Genomic DNA, 25,041 nt, shown 5'->3' with positions numbered 1-25,041 from the left:
TAGCAGTACCAACAGACGAAATCCCAATAGTGTGTTGGCTCTGGAATTACACTGAAATGTCGGTCTTGGCCGTCTTAGACTCGAGTCAATGACTTGGTTCGAGTCATGCGCAATGACTCGAGTCCAAGTCGAGTCAATACACAGATTGACTCGAGTCGAGTCGAGTCATTTCCGTATTTTGAAAAAATGACTCGAGTCAAGTCGAGTCATCAGAAAATCGTGACTCGAGTCGGACTCGAGTCGAGTCATTTCCGTATTTTGAAAAAATGACTCGAGTCAAGTCGAGTCATCAGAAAATCGTGACTCGAGTCGGACTCGAGTCGAGTCATGACTCGAGTCATTACAACCCTGCGATTTACACCTTGTATATGTGGATAAATGGGAGAATAATGTATCGATTGAGCAATCCGGCCCGCCAAGTACTTAATTTTCCCATATCCGGCCCGCCGACTGGAGATGTTGCCCGCCCCTGTTATAGATGATATGAAATCAAATTTCATACATGAATTTTGAGAAAAACACAAGCTCCGTTAGATCGGGTTGTTTAACTGGTTACAGTCACAAGTAATCTTATGTTGTTTAATGTTTATTCACTAGTTGCATTAGTCATCTGTATTTGGTGTTTTATAGAAACAAGCTACAACATAAATCCTTATAACGCCTCGAAAAGTTTTAAAGACTTGTCACGTTGAAGATGGTAAGTCACAGTTTATAACTAACTTACGTGTTGGATAGTCGTACTTAATCTGTTATCTCTCTATATTAGCAGTTGTCTAAACATCTTTGCACACTCCTACCAATTCGTGTTGTTTTTAGAAATGCTGATTACGTAATTATTTATTTTCCCAGAATGCTGTGTCTGTGAACGGTAACCATTCTAATGGATTCGCAGACGTCACACGATCTAACCATGCGGAACAGAAATTGTACAAGAGAGACCCTACGAACAGGTTTGTTTCTACAATGCCGGAACTTAATATAGCAATAAAGCAAATGAAAATAGTCATACCGATGGTGTGATCTTTTTTCTTCAGAATATTTGTCAACAGAAGTTTGAACTTGTCCAAAATTAAAATCTTTGGATTCGATATGGACTACACGTTAGCAGTTTATAAGTCTCCACAGTATGAAGCGTTGGGATTCGATCTCGCAAGAGACAGGTATGCTATTATATTTTTGTATTGTGTAATTTTCTCCTCATTTGGTGATAATATGGCAGACTAGTGGAATGCGGATATCCTGACGAGCTCAAAAATTGCGTTTATGATCCTGACTTTGTTGTTCGCGGTCTCGTGTTGGATACTCATTATGGAAACTTCTTGAAGGTAATTTCTATTTATTTCAATTTAAGCTACGTAATTGCTCTATTTTAATTGAATCCAAAGTTGATATATATTTATTTCCAATAAGTTAACTTAGCCGATTCTCTGCAGGCTATGTGGTACTGTGGTAGAGGAAATTGATTTCTCTAAATGTCTTGTAGTTGAGAAATCTGAAGATGTGTAGTGAGGGCGCTTGTAGGGATGTAGAATATTAGAAATTATATAATTTAATCAAATTCTACTTACAAGCCAGGCCCCTCATTCCCAGAAAATGCATACAGAAGTTGTTTTTCTGATCTGCACTAGACCCGAAATAGAATGAACGTACCATCCCCAAAAATCTGTACCGGTACTTGAACTTGTGTCTGCCGGCCCCTATAAGCCAGTGGTTCTCAACCATGGTACTTGTGTCTTGTGTCATTAGGGGGACACTGGCCTTTTGTATAGCTTCAACTGTGTTTAAATATAATTTTTCATGTTTTTTTGCAATTTTCCACAATTGACTGCGTATTTCGCACTCGTAGCGTTTCTATTTTCGGGCCTTTATTCCAGCAATTCTGTTCCATGTGTTGGAATAACACACAGCAAGACATCACCACCAAGATGGTGGTAGAGCAGGGGTCGCCAACTCAAAACGGGTCGCGGGCCACTTTTCACATTTCGTAGCGGTCGCGGGCCGCATGAATTCAATATCGATATAAACCATGCAACCACGTTTTAAAACTCTACGTCAGTACAACGCCGTGCTACCTAACATAGGCAATGGGCATAGTGACCACAAAAGAAGTAATATTCTATTAAAGGAATACAAATACAACAAAAATTATGATCATCAATTTCATTTTATTTTGAACTCTGAGCTGTGTACGATACATGAAAACGCTTTTCAGCGACTAAGGAATCAATATTAGGGCTGTCGAGATACGTTCCTAGCTGAAAGACCACCTCCACGTAAAGCTCGATCTTGTGGGGAAGCCCTACGCCAGTGTTTCACAAACTTTTTTAGACACGCCCCTCTTTATGATTCTGAAAAATTTCGCTCTCCCCTTATCGTCATATCACAAAATGCAACCAGAATGCTAGCAACCCCAATGGATAGTTTGATGGCGTGGAAAGTTATGACTGTTGATGAGAGAATTCTACAATAAGAATTCCGGAGCACACACATGAATTTCATGTACATTTTCAATTCAGCTCAGCTCCACGCCCCTTTCAGATGATTTCACGCTACTAGAGGTGCACACTAGGGATGGTGTGAACGTGAGGTTCACGTTCGCGTTCTGTGCGTGAACCTCGGAAATTTTGAGGTTCGCGTTCACAACAGAACCTTGGTAGGTTCTGCACTGTGAACCGTTTTCATATATATTACAATTTTTACTTCATTATAACTTACTTGGTTCACATTTATTGCATTTCAACTGCGAACCGCTCTATGCATGGCGCTGGCAGCATAAACGATCAACACCTTGACAATTTCAAAAATTTTACTTACTTTCTAACAAAAGTTTACTCGAAATATCCAGCTTTCCGTTTGTGAATTTTAGTGACTCTCTGCTGTGAACTTGACCGGCAATCACACAATATCAAGTGCGAAATACACTACATGTAGATAGCGAATGATCCTTATTCAATCGATATCGTTTTCTGATGTAAAAATCTAGTATCGTACGGGGTCAATCTTGTCTTCACATGTTTGCTGTATCGTAAAAACCAAATCCGTGCGATTAGGGTGTTGGCTATTGTTGTATAACTTGTTAATGGAGTAATAGCGGTAACAAGTATAGAAACCCGTTTTACACTCTGCGCAATATTCATGTAGCAATACTCAGACGCCGAATACATTTTCGGGTATGGCCTGGACCGTTAAGGCGTAAGCTTACAGTGCCGGGCAAGTCCTCGTCGAAATTGTTGGCGAAGCGACGGAAGATATTGATTTATGGGATTATTATATCATTTGATTGCCTCAGTTGATACATTTAGCGACGTTTAAAACGTCAATATGCACTTCAGTATTGTGCCATTATGGGGCCCGAATCGTCGTTGGGTATCGTGTACATTAATATAGGCTATCACTTCATTGAAATATAGGGTTGGAATTAGCAATATGACGTCGCGTGACGTCATGAGGTTCACGTTCGCGTTCACACAGAACCTTTCAATAAGGTTCGCGTTCACACGAACCTGAACCTTTCAGAGGTTCACACCATCCCTAGTGCACACCGCCATTTTAAGAACCACTGCACTATATGCCGTTCTCTAAGCGTCTCAGTCTTGGCAGTGTTTGGCCATTGCACGTCAAGGCAATATGCCCAGCCCATTCATATCAACTGATTATTCTCCCTCGTTGGAATGCTGTTTCCATCGCCAAAGCCGTTTTAGCTGGTGACGAATAGTGATGTTGGGCACAGGAAAATAGCTTATTTTGAAACAACAACAACAATATGTTGAGACTGTTGTAAACTTCAACATTTCAAAATGGTTTGTTAGCTTTCTTCCGAAATCTCAAATGAAGTCGCGGGCCGCAAAATATGACCTCGTGGGCCGCATGCGGCCCGCGGGCCGCGTGTTGGTGACCCCTGTGGTAGAGTGTGCTAGGTTGAGAATCACTGTTGATACTCTTGCAAATGAATAATCATGTTTCACAGCAGTTCATGAAAGTTGTCATAACCCTGCCATGCTACCAGTGACTCACAATGTTCAATGCTAAGTATTTCAACGCGCCTTGTCATGCGGTGATTTCAATCCCCATGGGTTGTATTTGAAATTAGTGGAAGGAATCAGTTTGCTAAATCATTTTAGAGAACGTATCAGCATCTTTACCTATAATTTTTGGATTGAAGAATAGTGTCTTGTCAGTCTTCTGCTAGTTATAATTTTTTCTACTGCATCAAATGAAAATATTTGCAGATGGGATAGGTTACTGAATGTGATGCATAAGCGGCCATGACCTTTCCAATGAGTTCATGACCTCGTATCAATGCAGGTAGGTGACCGAAGGTACGAATGTTTTCGTTCATGGTTGACTGACTGTATTTACACCATTCCCATTAAGTAGACTCTTGTATGGACCCTGCTGCAGTCACGCCGAGTACTCACTATGTACGGAATGTCCATTTTTGTACACTATCTCACTATTTAGCATCTTGGTTTATGGCTACTGCTTTCACCTGCTTTGTAATCGAAAGCGATATTGTCACCGGATTAAATTGTGACCCGTCAGGTGTGCTATGTTGATATTCAACCTATTTTCTGCTCTGGATTACAGGTCGACTCCTATGGCAATATTTTGGTCTGTGCCCACGGATTCCATTTTTTGAAAGCGTGAGTATTTTATTTAGTTATGGTAATTTTTTCGAAGGAATGAATTGATGTCGCTGTATTTCTGGATATTTCCTTTGTCCATTGGAATTTCAGATATTCTGCTGATTAAATCTATAACGGTGCATTTTCAGTTTTGTATATGGTATGTCATTTTGCAGTACTTTGCTATAATGAACTCGCTATTGGACTTAGTAATTTAGACTTTATACGATGTTTTATGATGCATTACTGCATGTCACTTTTGTGACAAAATGAGACCTGCTCTATCTGGGCCAAACATTAAGTTACGTTACATTTGTTGCATTACAATTGCCTAGATTTAAGACCTACATCATGTCGACTTCATCGTGAAAGTATGCGTCGTAAAAAAAATTTGAATTTGATATCTCGACTTTTCTCCAATCTTCATATACTTCATAACTGGGTATCTCATACATTAAATTCTTTTACGTTCTAAAATACTGCGAACAATGACTTCAGGGTATGCGAGTATTAATGGTGTTTCTTCATGCTACAGTGCCGACGTCATGAATTTGTACCCTAACAAGTTCATCACCATGGACGATACCGAAAGATACTTCATATACAACACATTGTTCAATTTGCCAGAAATCTATCTTTATGCGTGCGTCGTCAATTTTTTCTGCAAAAGCGAAGGATATGTTGTGGTAAGATCTGTGCTCACTGCTCAATAGGCATTGGGTGCATATTTACATTGCAATTGCGGTGATAGCAGTCTGTTGCCTGTTGTTATAAAACCTGTGTATAGACCTGTAACAAGAGGTGGTCAAAGTAATCTTGGATGCTGTTTAATTACAAGTAGAAATAGCAATTTCCAAAACGTGTCATCATCATCATCATCATTGGTTTATTAGCAATTTTATCAGTTCAATACACCACAAAAAATGCGATACAATGAATAGACAGGAAGATGTCGAAGCGACTTGGATTTGTCAATGGAATCGGACACCCACCTTGGCCTAGGCGTAGTAAAGAGGAGGCATGCACACTGAATGAAAGTAAAGAATACAGTATAGAAAAAGGAAGCGACAAGAAATAGGGCGGCATGTCATGGGAAGCGAGATCGATAGGTCAGTCGTGGTCCGGTAATCTTGAGGATGGACTGTATTTATTTAGTAGTAATTGCTTGTATTTCGACTTGAATGTGGACATGCTCGTCGACTGTCGGATGGCCGGCGGGATACTGTTCCACACATCAGGTCCGGCATATTTGATGGAGCGATGATCTTTTCGGTCGATCATATGATATTTGGACGACGTGGACGCGCGTGTGTTGTACTTGTGCGCTTTTGATTCAGAGGTAAAGAAGTCATTGAAATATTCGGGGCAACGACCGCAGTGAAACTGATACATAAACTTGGCGATTTCTAGTTTCCGCATATCTTCTATGTTTAGGACGCCGAATCTCTTCAGCAGCGACTTATTGGATGGGCAGCCAGGCCCCTTTGGGGCCCTAGCTATGATTCGGAGCACTTTATGCTGTAGTTTCTGCAGTGGCTTGAGTGCAGTTTTACTGGCAGCCCCCCAACAGAGGATGCCATAATGTAACTTCGATTGGATTAATGATTTAAAGAGTATCAGGAGAACCCATGCTGGCATGAAGCGCCCAAGGCTGTAGAACAGGCCGCACTTCGGTGATAATTTAGTTTCTAGGGACTGAATATGACTCTTCCAGGACATGTTCGAGTCCAGTAAAACTCCGAGATATTTGGCATTATCTGTGTTGGAAACGGGCTGACCTGCTCCTGTAAGTGATAGCAGCTAATCAGGTGGCTACTAGGCTGCGTCTTCACGACTAATACACAATAGCCATAGCGCTACAAATGGGTGCATTTTTTGTAAATATATTCAGATGATCAAGCGGTATTTTATGACAAATTCACTCATAAAAATACAAACTTATCATGAAGCTTCTTTCTACTTTCAAAATCTAAATTGTGAAAAATGAGTAGTTTTGCCAACTGAACTGTTGCCGAAGAGGCAGTAGTCTAAAACAATAACCAATAGAGTAAGTAGTGCAAGTAGGCAATATCTAGGGGAGAGGAGGCCAAGGTGAGACACTTTTCTGATAATTCAACGCCACTCAAAGAGTACTGCCTTCTGAGGATTAATTTTGGTGCCAATGGAAAGCCAGCGATCTGTACTATTTATGACTATGGCTTGAGTTATATTGAACAGCATACTGATGGATTTCTTGGCCCTCAAAAATCCTTGCTCAAATGTGTCAACTTACCCCCAGGTGAGGGTAAGATGAGACACAAAGCAATTCTTGCTCATTACACCGCCAATTCATCCCAAACGATGAATCAACTAGCATCATCGTGAATAAAATATAATAATCATGAAATAATTCATTTTTAAAAAGAATTTTACATCATAAACAAATTTAAATGACATCGAAAACCAATTATCCACGAGATCCAGCAACAATAAGAGTTTCGTTATTATTTTGTCTTGTAATGTCACAGCTGGTAAATTACAAGATAAATAATACATTTTGTGTTTCTTCAACAGTAAATTTTGAATCTAGCGAGGCCTTCAATAGAAAAACCCTCTGATGCCCATGTCTCAACTTACCCCCATGGTTTTGTCTCATCTTACCCCCACACCTCAATTATAGTACAAACTTGGATAAAAAAATTCTGTCTATTACTTTTCAGAGGTAAGTGCATGTTTACACTGCTAGTATTACACTCAACCGGCTCCAGTAATGTTGTTTTATAATATGAGGTGCTATGATAGGTATGCCCTTACAAACATGAATTCACATGACTGACATAGACTATGAAAATATAGTTTTTGGCATTTTTCTGCCCTACCTCAAATCTGTTTGCCTTGTTAATATGGTAGGACTATCGAATGACATTATGGGAACAACATAGTTGAAGGAATCTGTCCATCAGAAAATTTTTCTAAGAATAAATTGCATGTCTCATCTTGGCCTCCTCTCCCCTACCACATACTCCAAAAAGGTAGAAGTGCTTTTTCCCATACTATTGCTGATAATGATTGCCATGGATTGATGTGAAATCCTATAGCTGAGATTCTGATTGCGCTGCATTCTGTCACAGAAAAAGCAGGGTGTCGAGAAAGCAAACTTGAGAATGACATATTCGAACATTCATGCCGACATACGAAGCGCTGTGGACTACGTTCATCTGAAGGTTCGTAAGCTTGTGTATTGAAATTTCCGAGACAAAATCAAATCTCTACGAAATACTAGTAAGAATATCGTAAAATTGATTTTTGTTAAATCAGGGAAGTTTAAAAGAAAGGACGGTCAGCGATCTGGATCGGTACGTCGTGAAAGAACCCAAACTTCCATTGCTTCTCGACAGAATGCGAAAACACGGCAAGGTCATGTTGATCACCAATAGTGACTACAACTACACAAATGTAAGTGGCGTACTCGGTACACACTGTGTGAAGGATGCTAGTTTTAAGTTGTATGGGCAATGGGTCATGCTCAATGATTTTGGTCATCAGATGTGGCGAGTGATCTGGAATACCGCTGCTTTGGCAGGCTACTCAGGGGATAAGCTCTGCTTGGCTGACTTTACTTTGTGTTCATATTACTGTACTATTTATATTATCCGAATGACTAGCGTGGAAAGTTTCACTTTGAGGTCCTGCATTTTGAAATGGGCATGCATGCCTGAGACATAATAACATTATATGTGATAGTTTTGTTCTTATGCAATGCACCGTTCATGCATACACCGATTCACTGGTAATATTGTACTATTGCGTATATTATGGTGCAGGTTTTAACCTGTGTCTTATGCAGTATTACTGCACCCTCATAAGTTAGTTTCAAACCTGTCCAAGATTGCATGGTAATTGGATTATTTGCATAAACGATATATGTACACAATTGATTAGTATGTACAATTGTATATTGAAGTTCTGTGCCTCAAAGAAGCCATAAATGCAATAGCGATCGAAACCAAGTCTGATAAGGACACATCACTACCTGGTACTTGACGATGGCGTAGACATCAAATATGGTACTAGTCTTTTGATTGGCAATCAAATTTGATTATCTAACAAGATTCAACTTATAAGCCGGAATCAATTCCGTGTATTCTGGCAAAACTTTCATTTTACCCAGTCTAGGAAGATCAATTATTGAGACTGGCACTGTTTTACTCGGTATTGTGCTGTGTATAGCCGTGTGTCAATTTCATTAGATTTCTGACAACCTCATTGTATTAGATATACCGGTAACACAACTCTACATTGTAATGGATAATTCAGAAAGTTGAACTTGAATAACCTTCGCTGCAGACTTGAAAAAAATAGATCACTCCAGCATAAGCACAGTCAGCAGATCTCTCATCATACCCTGTTGTTTTGCAAGTGTGTGTGCAAATTGTGAAATATCTGTTGACATTTGCTACGCTTGTATGCTTGTGTCAATAGCACTTGTCCTGAAAGGGCTTGCTATTGTTGACCTTATTTCAGGCAAATATACTCCAGCTCATCTGGTTGGTGTTCTAATTTACGGTACTAATGATCCTTTGGCCATTTGTTTTTGCAGAAAATCATGACTTACCTCTTTGACTTTCCACACGGTCCTGATGTAAGTATCAAGTTCAGTGCTTAATGTGAAATTTAGCCTATATTGTGATATGCGTTTTGGTGTTAATGTGATTTATCCCTTGGTATCACAATGAACTGAAAGCAATTTTGATCCGTGTAATTGTGATGTGTGTTCTGTATAAGTGCAACTAAATTCTTCGTCTTTTGTTGTGTTGTGCTGATGCTCTGTTGACTAGTGTGTGTAGATTGGCCGCATTAGTTTGTAACTTCTGTGTAAATTGTGGTCTAATCTTGAACAATCTGGTATGCGCTATATTGTTGCCACTGGCAATTCTGGTATTACATCCCATACATTGAATTTGGAACCTTTGATTGATTTACCCTTCTTTAGGCTAATCTAATAAGTGTCTCTGTGTGACATCAGTTTCATAAATCAGCGGCATGATGCAACTTTATATAGATATGATGCAACTGTCTTCAGCTGTTTTTGGCTTTTAACATTCATGTAGATACCGGTTTGGTTAGTGTGTCACATAGCTATCAGCATACATTATCTAAGTGATCTTTGCACTTTGTCTCATGGTAATGAACTCGATTTCCTTTTTGACATACGCTTGGTATGTTTTCAGTGGACCTTTGCGATTGTTTTCCGACCTCATGTCATGTAGAACAGGGCTTCCCAAACTCAAGAGAGCATACCAGTTTCATACAAAGTAGGCGTACTGCTGTGAAATTATTGAAGGCTTAATCTGAAGACTTAGCGCAGACACTGACCGCAGGCCTGTACAACTACTGGATTTTCATCATGTAGGCCTACCACTACAGCTATCAACCTTTCATCCACAACTACCTAGTAACTAATAACTGATTAATACCAATTTCTGAATTACAAATTAGTCTGAATCACAAATTAGCTACTTATGAGATATAGGAGATAAAATCGGCATTTCAAAAGAATGGGGTTAGTTCCACAACTACTATTTTTTGATATGAGCAACTAGAACTAAAAATAGAACTGCTCACTTTTCAAAATCCATAACTAGAACTAGGACTACTCAAAAAATAGCAGTTGATCAGTGATAGGCTAGTAATATAGAATGCAATTATCTTGGCCATGGATCTTATTTCGCTGAAAAGCAAAAAAAAGTTTGGGAAGCCCTCATATAGAGTACTAGAGCATTTAGAGCATTGGCGTTCATTGCGTGGATTTGATGGATAATTCGGGTTGGTTTACTAATCTCCTGTTGCTTTGTTTTTCATTTTGCATGGATCACACGCGTGCTGTGGCCATCATTACACTTCAAAATTAATACGAGCAGAAGGTAATAACAATATCAGATTTTTCGGAAATCTGCATGCGTTCGTGTGTCGTAGCTTATCGATGAGGAAATAGGCTTGCTAAAATATTGAGTGCAAAATTTATTGTCGCGTCACAGGAAATAACTGCCTTGTTGACAAGTCATGTTTGTTCCCGTCATTTAAACCTGTTTCATGATATAATAGAGATTTTGACTGCTCGAGCGTGGCTACAAGAAATGTGCGTCTCAAGATTAAGTCCACACTGCAATGATTCATAAGTGGTAACGAATCCTATAACAGGAATGTATTCGTCATGCTGGTTTCCTGTAGCAATGTCACCATTGCAGTTATTCATTAGCAATTCACTGCATTTTGATTTAGCAGTCATTCAGTTTGCAATTTCACTCCTCCGGCGCAATTACATTGCTTAAAAAGCACATCCAGTCTCTGAAGATTTGAAAATATCATATTTTGTCAACATCAGTAGGGGCTTGTCGCATCTCGACAAATATTCGGGACACTGTATATATTATTATATTAAAATCTCATCCTACGATTCTATATCTATATAGAAGACTATAAGATAACTCGACCCAAATGTCATACGCATCATTGAATCCTTTTTACATTCCTGATTACAGCCGGGTACAGCTCATCGGAACTGGGTGACGTATTTCGACCTGGTTGTATGCGAGGCGAGAAAACCCCGATTTTTCACGGAGGGGTCCGTTCTGAGGCAGGTTGATCAGGTGAGACGACTTTGCATTTTGAAAACTGACAGACTATTCTATTATTCATTGGGGCGGTTCTGGTATTGATTGGAATGCTCTTAGCAAATTGATATATTGAATAAGCAACACCCTTTGTAAACCTCAGCGTGAAATACCTTGGCAGACACACCCGTACGATATCGATTGATGTAACGCCTCGGTCAAATTAGCCATTCTTTTCAGAGTACAGGCAAACTATATCTGGGCCATTTCACTGGATCGCATGAGGAAGGCACGATATACTCCGGTGGTTCTTCGGACGTTGTGTGCGACCTTATGGGGGCGAAGGGAAAGGAAATATTGTATATCGGTGAGTAAATCTGTCGGTAAACAATGGGTACCGGTGACTGTTTAACATCGCTGTGTGCTCTTGAGGTATGATTGGTTACACAATGATCGATAGATTTGTGGTTTTTTAAATTTCCATCTTAGATTACACACTGTTGTTAACACTTCATCATTTGATGGCAATAAAGGCAGTTGTTGCAGCACGTTTCGAAGTGTCGTAGGTGTGTTTAGGCTCTTTCCCTATGTCGCTGTTCTTACGACGTCATTAAAGAAACGCTCAGGGGCAAGTGGAAGTATTTCAAGACACGCTAAAACTACATGGAGTAGACATGTCTGAAATCACTGTATTAATTAGTTTGGAGAAGTGGATTAGGTCAAGATGCAGCAAACTGTTATTTATCAACCGCTCATGACAAGTTCAAAATTGCAAGATGAATTACCAGCTCTAATGCATATGGCTGATAGTTCAATAAATAGTTGCAAGTTATCAAAATATGTTATGTTACCATTATATCACAGGTTGATCACTCCTAAAAGTTGGGTGGAACCATCCAAACTGTAAATTCTACTTGACAAAATGTGAAAAGTAAGAAGTTTGACTGACTCAAAGCTGTCTAAATAGAAGTGGAAGTTATCAAAAAAGAAACCTACTCAAATTCTCCGAAAAAGTTGAAGTACTTTGCGGTTGACCACCTCAGCCGAGATAAAAAATATTTGTTATTGCTGACATTTTGCGCTTCTAGCGACTGTGTGTTGGAAATACATCTGTCCAATACAAAAGTTGATTGTATTTATTGGCTGTATTCAACATAGTTTTTCAAATTCCTCATTTGCTGAAGATTTCCATTGAAGAGTGTCAGCTCGAAACACTTGAGATTTTGTTAAATTTTCATTTTATATATATGTTATTGCAATGTATATGTAAATTCTGATCCCTAAAAAGTCTATTCTAATACAAAACAAAAACTGGCAAGCAATGACTCAATATTATCCCTCTGGTTTTGCTTTAGGCGACCACATATTCGGCGACATACTCAAGTCGAAAAAACGACGCGGCTGGCGCACCTTCCTCGTTATTCCTGAAATGTCGCAAGAGACAAACGTGTGGTTCAAGAAGAAAAAGTGCTACGACCAGTTAACCGAACTGGACGCCCAAATCGTTGAAAAATACAGGTACACAAAACTTTCACTACTTACTGATGACTTAATTAGATGGTACGAGTAGCGTTTGCGTTAATTTTTTACCAGGAATCTCGACAGCGCATCCTCGGAAATTCCCGATATCCAGGTGTTGCAGGAGCGAGTCCGGAAGGTTGTCCACGAGCTGGATATGTCGTTCGGCATGTTTGGAAGTTTGTTCCGAAGCGGTTCTCGACAGACATTTTTCGCGAGTCAGGTACGTTTCCCTTAACTTAAAACTCTACTCAATTACAAGTACAAGTAGTGATTACCAATACATGTCAAAATTAATAGTAGATCTTAAACTGAGTAATTTCAAAGAGTAGGTTCAATTGAGAGATAGAATACTTTACCAGTTAATAGTAGGAGGACGTTCAAGATTGGAAGATGTATCTTCGCAACAGATGTAGCGTAGTGGTATACATAGGCGCCGACTTTTATTTTTGCATGGGGTGGCGGCAGGCTCGTAGCCAGGGGGGTGTCGAAACCCCCTCCTGTTGAAACGCAAAACCTTTTGAAATGATCATTCTGACACTAATATTCAGTTGCAATTCATGAAGTCGTATTATCAGTATTACGCGGGTCCGCGACGAGTTAGCGAGATTCGTCTGTGCACTGCACGCATATCGCATCGCACAATGCAACGCGACGCGATCTCCCGCTGAGATGATCGCGGAATTAGGACATTGATTGCCATGAGCTCGGCATTCGTCGCTGGACTGTGCAAGTGAGCAGTAACACTGTGCGGCAATTCTGGAACCCGAAAGACAGACAAGAATTATGATTAGAAACGCGCGCGGCCAATCAGTAATTATCACTTAGCGCCAACACAATGGATTTGTACTTGCTATTGAGTAGCTCGCATCGCGACAATGGGTTGCTGATTGAAATATCGATTTTGACTGCATTGCTGCATTTCCCGATTTACGTTCACAAAGTATAATTGGATTAATATTATGGTCACCGGAATAAATTCTAACTAGCAGGCACGCACAATAAAACACTGTTAGTGTACAAATTCGCGTTCCGAGAATATTTATCACAAAAATGGTCAACAAAATATTTTAAACGCGACTAGCGGCCCTCCTCGATGCTAATAATGCACTTCAATTTGTAGAAGGTGTACTTATATTTGGTCGTCAAATCGCGATAGGAGATTGTTTCTCAGAGCTCGCTATGAAATCTACATTTCTAACGATGATGTCGAATTTGTACATCTAATAAGTATCGCTAGTTTTGCTGAAATCAGCATCAGTACGCTGTGAGAAATACATAGTAGTGATCAATTCTATCGGACTGTACAATCGGCTGGCAAAGTTGCGCTGATAACGAAATTGCAGACATGCCGCAATCCTGCAATAATTACAATTACAAGGTGCATTAATCATACCTAAATACCCAGATTCGGCAATGGCAACGAGCACAATTTGTTCAGACGCGGGCATAAGTTTTAATCAAAAAGATACATAAACACAAACAATATTACACTCGGAGATTGTTGCTGTTTGGCGAAAGTGTTTTTGCGGACGGTAGCAGGCCTGCATGCACTTGCACACGAGCTAAATCAAACCACCGACGATGCGCATGAGATATCGATGACCCATTTCGCATACAAATGATTCTCGCTCATTTGCAGTACGCAGCATCGATAATACGAATCAGTGAATTGGCATTTCAAAAAAGACGGGATTTCAAGTTATAAATGAGAAACTTCCTGGCTATACGCACCTAGTTTTTATGCCGACAGCGCGCAGGTTAATATCAGCCCGGGGCCCGGGGAATCAGATCGTAAAACGGTGCGCTTTTAATTATCCACGTGTTATTGCAGTACGAACAATATGGGCGCCTGCCGCGACCCTATCAATAGAAATACATAACTCAAAGGTTTGAAATTCGATCCGCGATATGGTTGCGCTCGATAGCGTCCGTCCAGCAATGAAGTTTATTGGAACATAGAAGGTTCCCGTACAAACTGATCGAATAAATTCAGAATTTGCGCCGCCGAGAATCTCGTTTTGCATCAATTTTGACAACGTAATTCAACGCCGTGCACTGCACAAATCAAGCACTGACAAGTGACACCGAGGGAATACGAGAACGAGTGTATAAAGCAGACAAAAATAAGTAGCCTACAGATGATAGCAAACGAGAAAGCGCACATCTAATCAGTAATTCCTCAACTTGCGTACAGCACAATGGGTTCCAAGTCTGACATCGCGACAATCGTTTGCACATTATAACGACGTTTGAGCTGCATTGTTGCATTTCCCGATAAAAGTTGGCAAAGCTTTGTTAGAGTAATGAATATGCGCACTTTGCGCAGGAATGACTTTCAATTCGCAGGCATACACAAACACACTGTCCTATTTCGCGATCCACGCCTCCAATTAAAGAGACTATCACGGAACTAACTCAAGACTTATTTTGTAACGAATCGTCGAATATGGGCGCAAATACAATTTAATTTGAAGAATTGGAACGTGAAATCGACGTCGTAAACGAGGTTGCTTCGATTGTCTGATTACTAATCACGGATTACAATTTATTTGGGCGCTTTAAGCACTAGTTCGTCGTCGCCAACGTACGTTCGTCGTCGTCGCGAGCGTATCGGTTAATGGTAAATAGATGGCATTTAGGCGCTATCATGGAATCGTCAATTGACAGCGCTGATGATTTGAAATTGCCGACGGCGGTCGTTTAATCTCGTTGTATGGGGTGGCCGCCACCCCGTAACTCGGCGCCTATGGTGGTACAGTCCACAGCTGCAACGATGATGGATTGCGAGCTCGAGTCAGACCAAGGTCGACTCCATGATCCCTTCACTAATGTTCGAGGTCTATAGGCTCCTCGAGTTCTGTCCACGTTATCGGTGTCTTACAAAGGCCTAGAAGTGGGCCATGCTACAAGTTGCAAGCTACGGACACATAATAGAGAATATTGACCTGGTGTAAATGACCATTGCAGTCGAGAAACACCTCAGATGCCACAAACAACTAATCTACGAAAACGTAAACTCCTAAAATATGATATTTTTGTTCAGTGGCCTTGATGTGGTCCTATTTCACATTGTTCTTATGACAATTTCTCTTTCAAAAGTGATGCAAACTTATCCCAAAACTGCTCTTTACCTTTCTAAATCCAAAGTGTGAAAAGTGAGAAATTTTACCTAAAAATCTGCTCAAGTAGAAGCGGAAGAAAACCTACTTGATTACTGCGAAAAAGTAGTACTTGCTTACTGACTACCTCTGGGGCCGGATAATACTTCATCATGGTGTTTGCGATAGGCTGCTTGCCATGTTAATTGCTCTCAGTCAGTTTCCCATGTGTAGTTGGTACCTGAAGGATGTGTTCCCAATACTGTTTCTTTCAAAACTTAATCCATCCTCAATCTGAATTGAAATTTGTGTTTCAATGTGATGTAACATTCCTTATTTTGCCTTTTCTCCTCTTTCTGGTATCTCCCTGTATGTTGTTGACTGGGAAGAAGGATGTTGTTTTGACTGGGTTGAAATATAGTCATTCAGTCAAGAGACTCTTCAGTAGTGTAAAACTCGGTCAAAACAACACACTCCTTTATCAACATATACACCACCAGGAGTGATATCCAAATCAAAAAAGGCATAACAAGGATTATGTCACATTGTAATACATAAGGCAAACGAATCACAACTAGGAAAGGATGGGTGTATTAGGATAACCTGTTGCAAGCCGTTGACAACTTTGCGATTTTGTAACAAAATATGATTATTTGTACAAGATATATCTGAGTGACCAAATGAACATAATGGAGTAATTGTAAATTAACTTTCAGACAGATATGTGCTTTGAATCTCAACCCACTTCCCATATTTTAACAAGTCTCGTGCATTTAATGTACTATTGACAAAAACGCGGCCAACGGCTTGTGAGGAAAGTGTTAGCACTGCATTTTTGTAGTACTACAGATTTGAAACTGAGTGAAAACAACAAATATTTCCAAGTCAAGTTGTGGCACATGGATAGCATTTTCACCATCTATCACCATGTTATCAAATATGATTACATGAATGGTACTGTCTAACTAGCATGCTGTTTATTGGTAGCAAAGCACTACTGGGTAGTGGGGTAAAGACCGTGTTTGCTTTTTTCAATCGAGTGCACTGAGTACAAATCGCTTGTGGTCTACCTATAATTGCCATTGGCTCATCGTTGTTGTCCCAATCTATTTTCAAGAGCTACTTACTAAAGTACTTCTCCTACCTGGAGATGCTGTTTTCACTTGAGTACAATCAATGATTCTGCCTATTACATTTCTTTACCCATTTCAGATCACAAGATATGCGGACTTGTACGCGTCGACCTTCATAAACCTACTGCATTATCCATTCTGCTATTTCTTCAGGGCGCCGGCCGTTCTGGTAGGTCGAAGTGTTTTGCTCGCTGATCAAATTCAATATTTTGACACATTTACAAGACCCTACGACAAGAACTAGTCATATTATGTTGGACACATGTTTTGATAACAGTTAGTTAAACTCGAATGAGGTACAAGTCAGTGTTGGGATCAAGTCACTACCTTCGAGTCACGAGTCATCTCGAGTCATTGCAGATTTTGACTCGAGTCAAGTCAAGTCAATCGATTTTCAAAGATGACTCGAGTCAAGTCAAGTCACTAATTTTTTGGAGGTGACTCGAGTCAAGTCGAGTCAAGTCAAGTCAAGTCACGAGTCAAGTCACAATTCAAGTCAAATTGAATTTTCGAAGTATGAGTGATGATTCAAAGTCATTACATTTGCTAGCTGTATGAAAGACAGATTAATTAATCATTTATTTCATTCAAATAACGAATATCTAGCTAAATATACATGCAAAAAGAAGGTGTAACTGTACAGCTACATACTACAGTCAGTTCTTATCAGTCAAAATATAGGACCTAATACAAAGCTTCGAGAAGTTGAAACAAATTGATAAGGTACAATAGCCTAGGCTACCCATATATACACGTCCGTGAGAATATAAACGCACACAATATATTCGTTCGATTTAAATGATACAAGAGGATTGGCAAATGTGAACACTGGGCAATGTAAGCATTGAGCCGTCTGAGAATCAGAGACACATTGCTATTTAGATTAATTTTCTACTTTGCGGTCAATTTATTTGTGATCTAACAATTGAGGAACCTTGTAACATACAATCATTGAATGACTGGTTGTTATCACAAGTGACACCGGCGTATCTCGAACAATCCGAACATACACAAGATGCAGTGATTTAATCGACACCGCTTACTTAATGACTTGAAATTGACTCGAAAATATTGCTCCGAGTCACGAGTCAATGCACATTTTTGAAGCTCCGAGTCAAGTCAAGTCAATTCATTTTTCCAAAGTTACTCGAGTCAAGTCAAGTCATACGAAAAAGTTGACTCGAGTCAAGTCATGACTCGAGTCTCCCAACACTGGTACAAGTACATCGCATTGTGTCTTGTGTATTGTAATGTACATTGTGTGTCTCGAGCAGGTGAAAATAATTGCAGCCGATGATTATGATTATTTTGATTAGACTTGTGATTATGATTACACGTGTCCCGATCGAAAAAAATGCTTGCGAATTGTTGAATTAGAACTCAATTTATTGTGAAATGACAGAATTACCGTATGCACCCCTCATGAGAAGAAAAAAACGGACATTCAAACCTAAGACGTCACTTTCTTGCTGAAAATTAGGCTTTGTTTTGAAATTTGATCGATTCCCAAGCAAAAAAGGTCGAGAACCATTGGTATAGAGCAGTGGTAGGTAACCTATGGCTCTTTTGGGCATAAGATATGGCTCTTTTCGAAATTTTTGATTTTGTGCTTAATTTATCAAAACTGCAGCAACTTGTTATTAAATCTTCAGCACCACCAGTATAATTGTTCTTGTGGTAGTATAAACATGTCTTTGAGAGGTTTATACAGTTGCGGATTAGGGGTTTGGGGCTCGGGCCCCCTTTTCAAAATCCTCAAATTTAAGCTACTGTATCACCAGCGACCAATATAACACCGGATTTCGATATACCCGCCGCGAAATCTTGGATTGCACGATACGTTGATTGATCAAAGAGACTATAGGAGACATGGCGGCCCCTGCATCACAATGCAGTTTTCAAATACACATTTTCTTCCTGATCTACTGCGAGAAATGAACTGTCGTGGGTGGAAGAGACATTCACAATTACAAATTCAAATTACAAACAACGCCATAGCTTTCCACGTTATTGATTGATAACGTAGCTTTGTAGTCGCTGTTAAAATATCGGCATGTGGCGCAACGTTATGATACCGCCGAATTGAGAAATCGAATCGGAATCAGTGCGACAATTACATTCGATTGATATCAGTTATTATAAATTCCAAGATATTTACGACGAATTGCGCTATTACAGGTAAGGTAAGACATGGCCTGGCTGTGCCTCACATATGCCTTACCTCTCCTTTCGCGCTTTATTTTCGAATAATTTGGTAGTAAAAATGTCTAGTAGGCAGGTGCCTCCCCTGACCCCACGTCACTGGCACATCACACATCACAGTGTGTATCTATACTGCTGTATTTGGACCATGTTTGGCTCCACCTACGTACGTCATCATGGGTCCTCGCATTTAAGAGAAGCATCAAGACGAACCTACGATCTCGTATAACTGAAAAAAGTCTCAAATTTTGTATGAACAACAATTATTATCAACCAGACAAAGCCACGATGCAGCACCAAAATATGCATTAACTGTAAAAAGCTTGTAAAAAGTATATTCACACTTTTACTGTTGTCTACGTCTGTTGGAATTTTAAATGTTACTTGTCTTGAGCTTCGCAAAATATGACAGGCCACTCAGTTCAAATCAATTAAAAATATATAGCTGACAAATGATCTATGTAACTCAAGTCTCGCATACTCATTACTCAAATAAGACGATCAGCATGATTAGTACGAGTTTTTACCGAGGAAATAGGTGCAAACGACGAATCCCATGTAGTGATTTCGAACTTGTGCTACCATGACGTCACCATTTTTCCATTGTGACATAATAGTTGATTGGCATGTATGGCTCTTTGGGAGCTAAAATGGAAAATATAGGGTCAATATGGCTCTTCCGACGAAAAAGGTTCCCGACCACTGGTATAGAGGAATAGTGCTCTGCTCTAGTATCTAGTTATATTTTGTTGCTTATTTTTGATCTTCTATCTTGTGATACTGGGATATTATTCGAGATTTGGTATCATCGGATCTGCAAGTCAAATTAATGATGTACCACGGTATCAAACTAGCTACACGCTTGCCGGTATAACCCAAATGTAACAAACACAAACTATTTGTTCTGTTGTAGATGCCCCACGAATCAACGGTAGATCATGAATCTCGTTACTGCGAAGAACTGGAGAGTCCGATGGCTAACAGAGAAAGCAAACACAAGGTAAATCAGTTTATAATACAACCCATTTCAAGCATTATCACTGCATTGTACACAAAATTTACCGCTGAAGAATGGGGCTGCATTACTCTTAAAAATAAAAAGGTGCTTCACAACAATCCGACTCAGTTTATTTACTATAATGCAGTGGTTCCTGGACTGTCAGTATACATTTGGGTTGCGATAACGCTATTTGTAAGTGCCCAGATGTTGAATTGGGAATTAAACGGATAGTCCTATTTGCGTGAAATTTGCGAATTTTCACAAGTCAATATAGTGAAATAGATCAAATTTGGCCAGCTTCACTGACGCTATCGTTGTTTTTATTTCAAAATTTTCAATGCAATCTGTTGAAACGGATGAAATAAGTGTTTGATGTGCAGTGCTTCTGGTTTTTTCAGATAGTCTGAAAGGTACAGGTAATATAGTAAAATTCCAGTCGATGCACAGTGTGCATAATCAATTGCCACCTTGACGCAATGTCAAGCGATTCAAAGCTAGTTACTAATTTACAATTACTGTTGGAATATGTCAGCATCGATACACGCATAATTCTGTAATATCAGTATATCTGGAATATATTAATCACAATTCAATTACCATCTCGAAATAGCTTTAGACAGGAGTAGACTTGATTAGGACACTCATTTCATAAACCAATTCCACTAAGGATAATTTTCGTTGGTGTAACTCGGTTAATTTGCATGTCTATCCGATGCCAGACGCACGAATCACCACTCTACATTTGTTAATTGTCCTATGAGGTATGCCGCAAAATTGTGCCATGACTGAGAGTGAGGTTGTAATTGAAAAAGTATTGTCAAGTTGCATGGGAATATATTATATCTAATTGATGTCAAATTTACGTCATGCAATTTAATTGATTATTTCTGCTATTTTAGGTTAAAGAAGGTAAAGTTACTGCTGGCGATGCGATATTAAATGGCGAGGGTCGACATAGCGATATATCTCAGCCAACCGAAATCACCCATACTCACGATGAAGATGACGAATCAGATGAATCTCTCTAGAAAACGTCCGCGACTGTCACATGCCTCAATTTCTCCCAATTCTTTGTGTGGTACAGCTGAATATTTTTACCGCTGCGTGTATGAAATCTTGTATATTTTGCAAATTTGTAGGTATTCTATACCCTCAGAAATTTATTGTATATAACCGTAATCGCAAGAATTGTAAAGTTATGCACTCTTTCGTTTGTTATTACATTTCCTAAAAGTTATATGTTTAAGTGCAAATTTTTTGTTCGAGGTTTGATATGTACAAGTCGTTCTAACGATAAGTCTTTGGACCAACCCACTGAAAGTTTGTTCTTGGTGTTCTGTGAATTCAGAAAAACCTCCTGTTCGTTATTTACTGTAGTTCCAAGTCCAACGTTAGACTGCCTTATTGTATAGTCATGGTGACCTTGTTTATCAGTAATGTCTTGATTTATGGATACCACTGAAATTCTACATATTCAGCTAGCCGTAACATGACCATACTGTCAAAATCAGATGTCGATGCCATCATATTTCAGTCAGACCTGTTCCAAATACCCTTTGCATATAGTGTATTTTATTGCATTTTGCTCGGATCAAATTTTCTCACTGACGAGGCACACCATATTTCGAGCCACTTCTGACGTAATGGTACGAAACAGTGTCTTCAAGTCCGATTTGTATGATTGAAAAATAGGTTTGAGCAATTACTGTATCACTTATGTCGAGATTGTTTGACTGTATAGTTAGCTGTTTCCAGTTTTTGCAGACCGCGTTCTCCGAAATGCATCCAATTCTGCTGCCAACATTATGCAGGTGACATTCTTTGTTTTTGAAGTAAACGCATACTCCGACCTGATGGTTTGATTTTATTAGCCTTTGAGCTGAAGGTGTTTCCACTGAAATCAACGCTTCGTCGATCAATATTTTAAGATAAAGTACAGGTATACGAGATCTTGAATCCTGTCTTGACAGGGTTTTATAAACGACAAAAATAGTCCCATATTGCGGAGTGGGAAAAACATAGCATAAAAGATTGCATGTTAAAGTACGTCTAACTCTCGCCAGCAATCATGTTGTCAACATGTCAGTGTATGCAGGGAAGAGGTGGTCAAAGTACAAAGCATTCTACCGAAGCACAAGTATTGTCGTAAATTTTTACTGAATTACATGAAAAAGTGATAATTTACAGACATGGCAGTATGAAAACTAAAGTAATTTCAAAAAGTAGATTTGGTCTAGGTTTCTTACACTCCTGGCAGTTGACCAGAGGTGGTTACTTTCTAAATGACGCAATCTTATTCAGGCTGTTGCTGACTTGACGATCTCCCGATCCCTTCGCCACAGCCAGGTTCTACATTACATAATATTTCGCGTTGTATTTATACAATTTTGATGGAACCGGATAAATCATTTTTCGGGACTGACGTAAAATGACTTGACTACATACCATAAAAATAGGTACATTCTTCGAAAATAGGACCTATATTCACACTTTCTTATGGCTATATTTCACACACAAACCTGTTGCAAAACTATTTTCTACTTTACAAAGTACAAAGTGTAAAAACTAATTAGTTCTGTTTAAAAACTGTAGAAGTGAAATTAGGTTAAAATCACAACCACTTGACCAATTATTACAAGTACCGTACGCAAATCTACGTGGGAACCGTAATCCAAAAACGTAGAAATACTTTATCACTGTTCGGTGCATATCAAGTGCTTATAAATCTAAAAAATGTCAGTACGAGCACATGCACAAGCTGCAAGTGAGTCAGTTGCCGAATAACCTGCACACAATCAGTGAAGCCACACGCACTTATAAGGCCTCGAAGGCGGGCTTTTGAGACAATCGCCTATTGCTTCGCATCCTTTCGGTGACCAGTTCATCACAGCATCATCACAAACGTCCAGTACGGGTTCTCCCGGAACTAAATCTTGTTGATGTCTTTCCACCGCGTCACGAATCAATTCCATGGCTGCGTCATATTCGGAATCGTATTTCATCGGGCATTTTTCGCCGGGATCCCGACCTAAATGGAACATTACTGGCCGTGACGTGTAATTCATTTGAGTGTGAGTCGTGATATTGGCAACGTATTCTCCACGACAGAACTCGTATCCGTATTTGTTAAATTCTTCCCACGAGTTAGTCCACGTCCAGTAGTGAGCTTTGTACAGACCCCATCTTACAGCAAACAAAGTGTTTCCACGGTAATGAAACAAGGGCCTTTCTACGCGTTTTCCACCTGCCAAGACCTCTCTCAGACTGATGCCGTCGAGTGTTCGATCGGACGGTAATGGTATGTGCGCAATATCTAACGCCGTCATGTACCAGTCCATTAAACTGCCAAGTTGGTTACTGATTTGTCCGGGTTTCACAAAAGCTGGACCCCATGCGATTGTAGGTTCTCGCACTCCTCCCTCAAAAGTCGTTTGCTTGCCGCAGAGGAATGGCCCATTGCTTCCGTCGCAGCATTTGTTACTCAACATCGCTGCGCCGTTGTCGGACGAAAAGAACACCAGCGTGTTTTCGTCCAATTTCAAATCCTTCAGAAGTTTGATTATCATACCGACACTGTAGTCCAATTCCATTACCGCATCTCCATAGGCTCCTCTTTGGCTTTTACCTCGGAAAGCAGCCGATGAGTATACTGGATCGTGAGTGGAATCGGGCGCCCAATATAGGAAAAAGGGTGTTTCCGAATCATGCATACGTTGAATATACTCCAGCGCCTGATCAGTGAGTAATTTTGTCATATTAGACAAGGCTTTTTTACGATCGATCGAAAACTTTTCATAATATCGACCTTGCATTTCGAGATCTTTGTATACTGGGATATTGGGTGTTGTTTGATCGTCGTACGGTCCGAAATGACAGTTAGGAGCACCGAACCACTCATCGAAACCATGATTCAGGGGAAGATACTGTTCTTGGTGACCTAAATGCCATTTTCCGACGAGCTTTGTGTGATATCCATTTTCCTTTAACAGTTCAGGTAGTAAAATCTCGGAATCTGCAATCCCGCCTACAATATTTTGAGGTGTGTAACCGTTATGCCCGTGATAAGTACTAGTGTAGAACCCGTTCCTTATCGGCAATCGTCCAGTCAGCATCGCAGCACGGGATGGCGAACAAAGCGGGTTAGCGCTGTAAAAATCAGTGAAAAGAGCCCCCTCGCTAGCCATTCTGTCGAGGTATGGAGTTTCTTTTGCGGGATTGCCGAATGCTCCAATGTCACCCCAACCCATGTCATCCATAAGCATGAAGACAAAATTAGGCCTTTTCTGTGCGCATGTAGCCGTGATGTGTAGAAGCAAGACTATGGCATGCATCCGTATGACGAAGCCTACCACGATTTCCATTATCAGTTCTGTATTAGTATCACAATGACATGCCTAATAAATCAAGAAATAACGATCATCAAGTCATTCATGACACAGTAGCACTTTCACTACTAGAATGTGAAGGACGATAGATACATAATTTATACATCACTTTAAACTGCGGACACAAACAAGCAGTCATATCCACATTACTGTAACTACGCGTATATAAGATCAATATACCAACCTACGTTCTTATGTGGTTTTCAACAGTAGATCCATCTTATTTCATACATCAATTGGTTATCAAAATATCCACAACTAAGTAGTGAGGCGCAATTGTACGTGAATTGCAGGACATTCTTGTACGATGCAAGTCATTGTCCAGTGGTGATGATAATTTCAATCACATAGAATTGGCTGCAACTCTATTGGAGAAGTACCTGTCTGCACAGAAGTCATCTGCGAAATCTGAAGACAGCAACGCCTCCCGCCCATACCTTGCTTATTAGTATATCGTATTGCACCTCATTGAATACATGTTATG

General features: G+C 39.8%; 3 protein-coding genes across 3 annotated transcripts in view; 2 read left to right on the top strand and 1 right to left on the bottom strand.

Annotated features, from left to right (window-relative positions):
* The window catches only part of LOC145440245 (uncharacterized), a 156,574-nt gene that overhangs the window by 100,521 nt on the left and 31,012 nt on the right, over positions 1-25,041 (top strand). The gene's annotated exons all lie outside the window — the stretch shown is intronic.
* LOC145440903 (cytosolic purine 5'-nucleotidase-like) lies at positions 539-22,026 on the top strand. The gene is made up of 16 exons (XM_080318673.1): positions 539-697; positions 850-950; positions 1,035-1,160; positions 1,220-1,325; positions 4,588-4,643; positions 5,161-5,311; positions 7,736-7,828; positions 7,923-8,060; positions 9,205-9,246; positions 11,147-11,254; positions 11,459-11,585; positions 12,574-12,736; positions 12,812-12,959; positions 17,050-17,139; positions 20,086-20,172; positions 21,072-22,026. The coding sequence occupies exons 1-16, from the start codon at positions 695-697 to the stop codon at positions 21,198-21,200; spliced, it is 1,668 nt and encodes a 555-aa protein (XP_080174799.1). The 5' UTR covers positions 539-694; the 3' UTR covers positions 21,201-22,026.
* Positions 22,017-24,739, bottom strand: LOC145440904 (N-acetylgalactosamine-6-sulfatase-like). The gene has a single exon (XM_080318674.1). It carries the CDS (start codon positions 24,531-24,533, stop codon positions 22,968-22,970), a length of 1,566 nt encoding a protein of 521 aa, XP_080174800.1. The 5' UTR covers positions 24,534-24,739; the 3' UTR covers positions 22,017-22,967.

The sequence above is a fragment of the Botryllus schlosseri genome, chromosome 6 (assembly GCF_051294905.1).
Source record: "Botryllus schlosseri isolate E-star chromosome 6, Bs_hap1, whole genome shotgun sequence".
NCBI classification, from domain to species: Eukaryota; Metazoa; Chordata; class Ascidiacea; order Stolidobranchia; family Styelidae; genus Botryllus; species Botryllus schlosseri.
This window is presented reverse-complemented; position numbering and strand designations above follow the sequence as displayed.

Excerpts from the sequence above, each read along its gene's own strand:
- LOC145440904 (XM_080318674.1), bottom strand. The coding sequence starts at position 24,533 with ATGGAAATCGTGGTAGGCTTCGTCATACGGATGCATGCCATAGTCTTG.
- LOC145440903 (XM_080318673.1), top strand. Across the intron at positions 4,644-5,160 it reads GGATTCCATTTTTTGAAAGC|TGCCGACGTCATGAATTTGT; the intron begins GTGAGTATTTTA and ends TTCATGCTACAG. Across the intron at positions 20,173-21,071 it reads ACAGAGAAAGCAAACACAAG|GTTAAAGAAGGTAAAGTTAC; the intron begins GTAAATCAGTTT and ends CTGCTATTTTAG.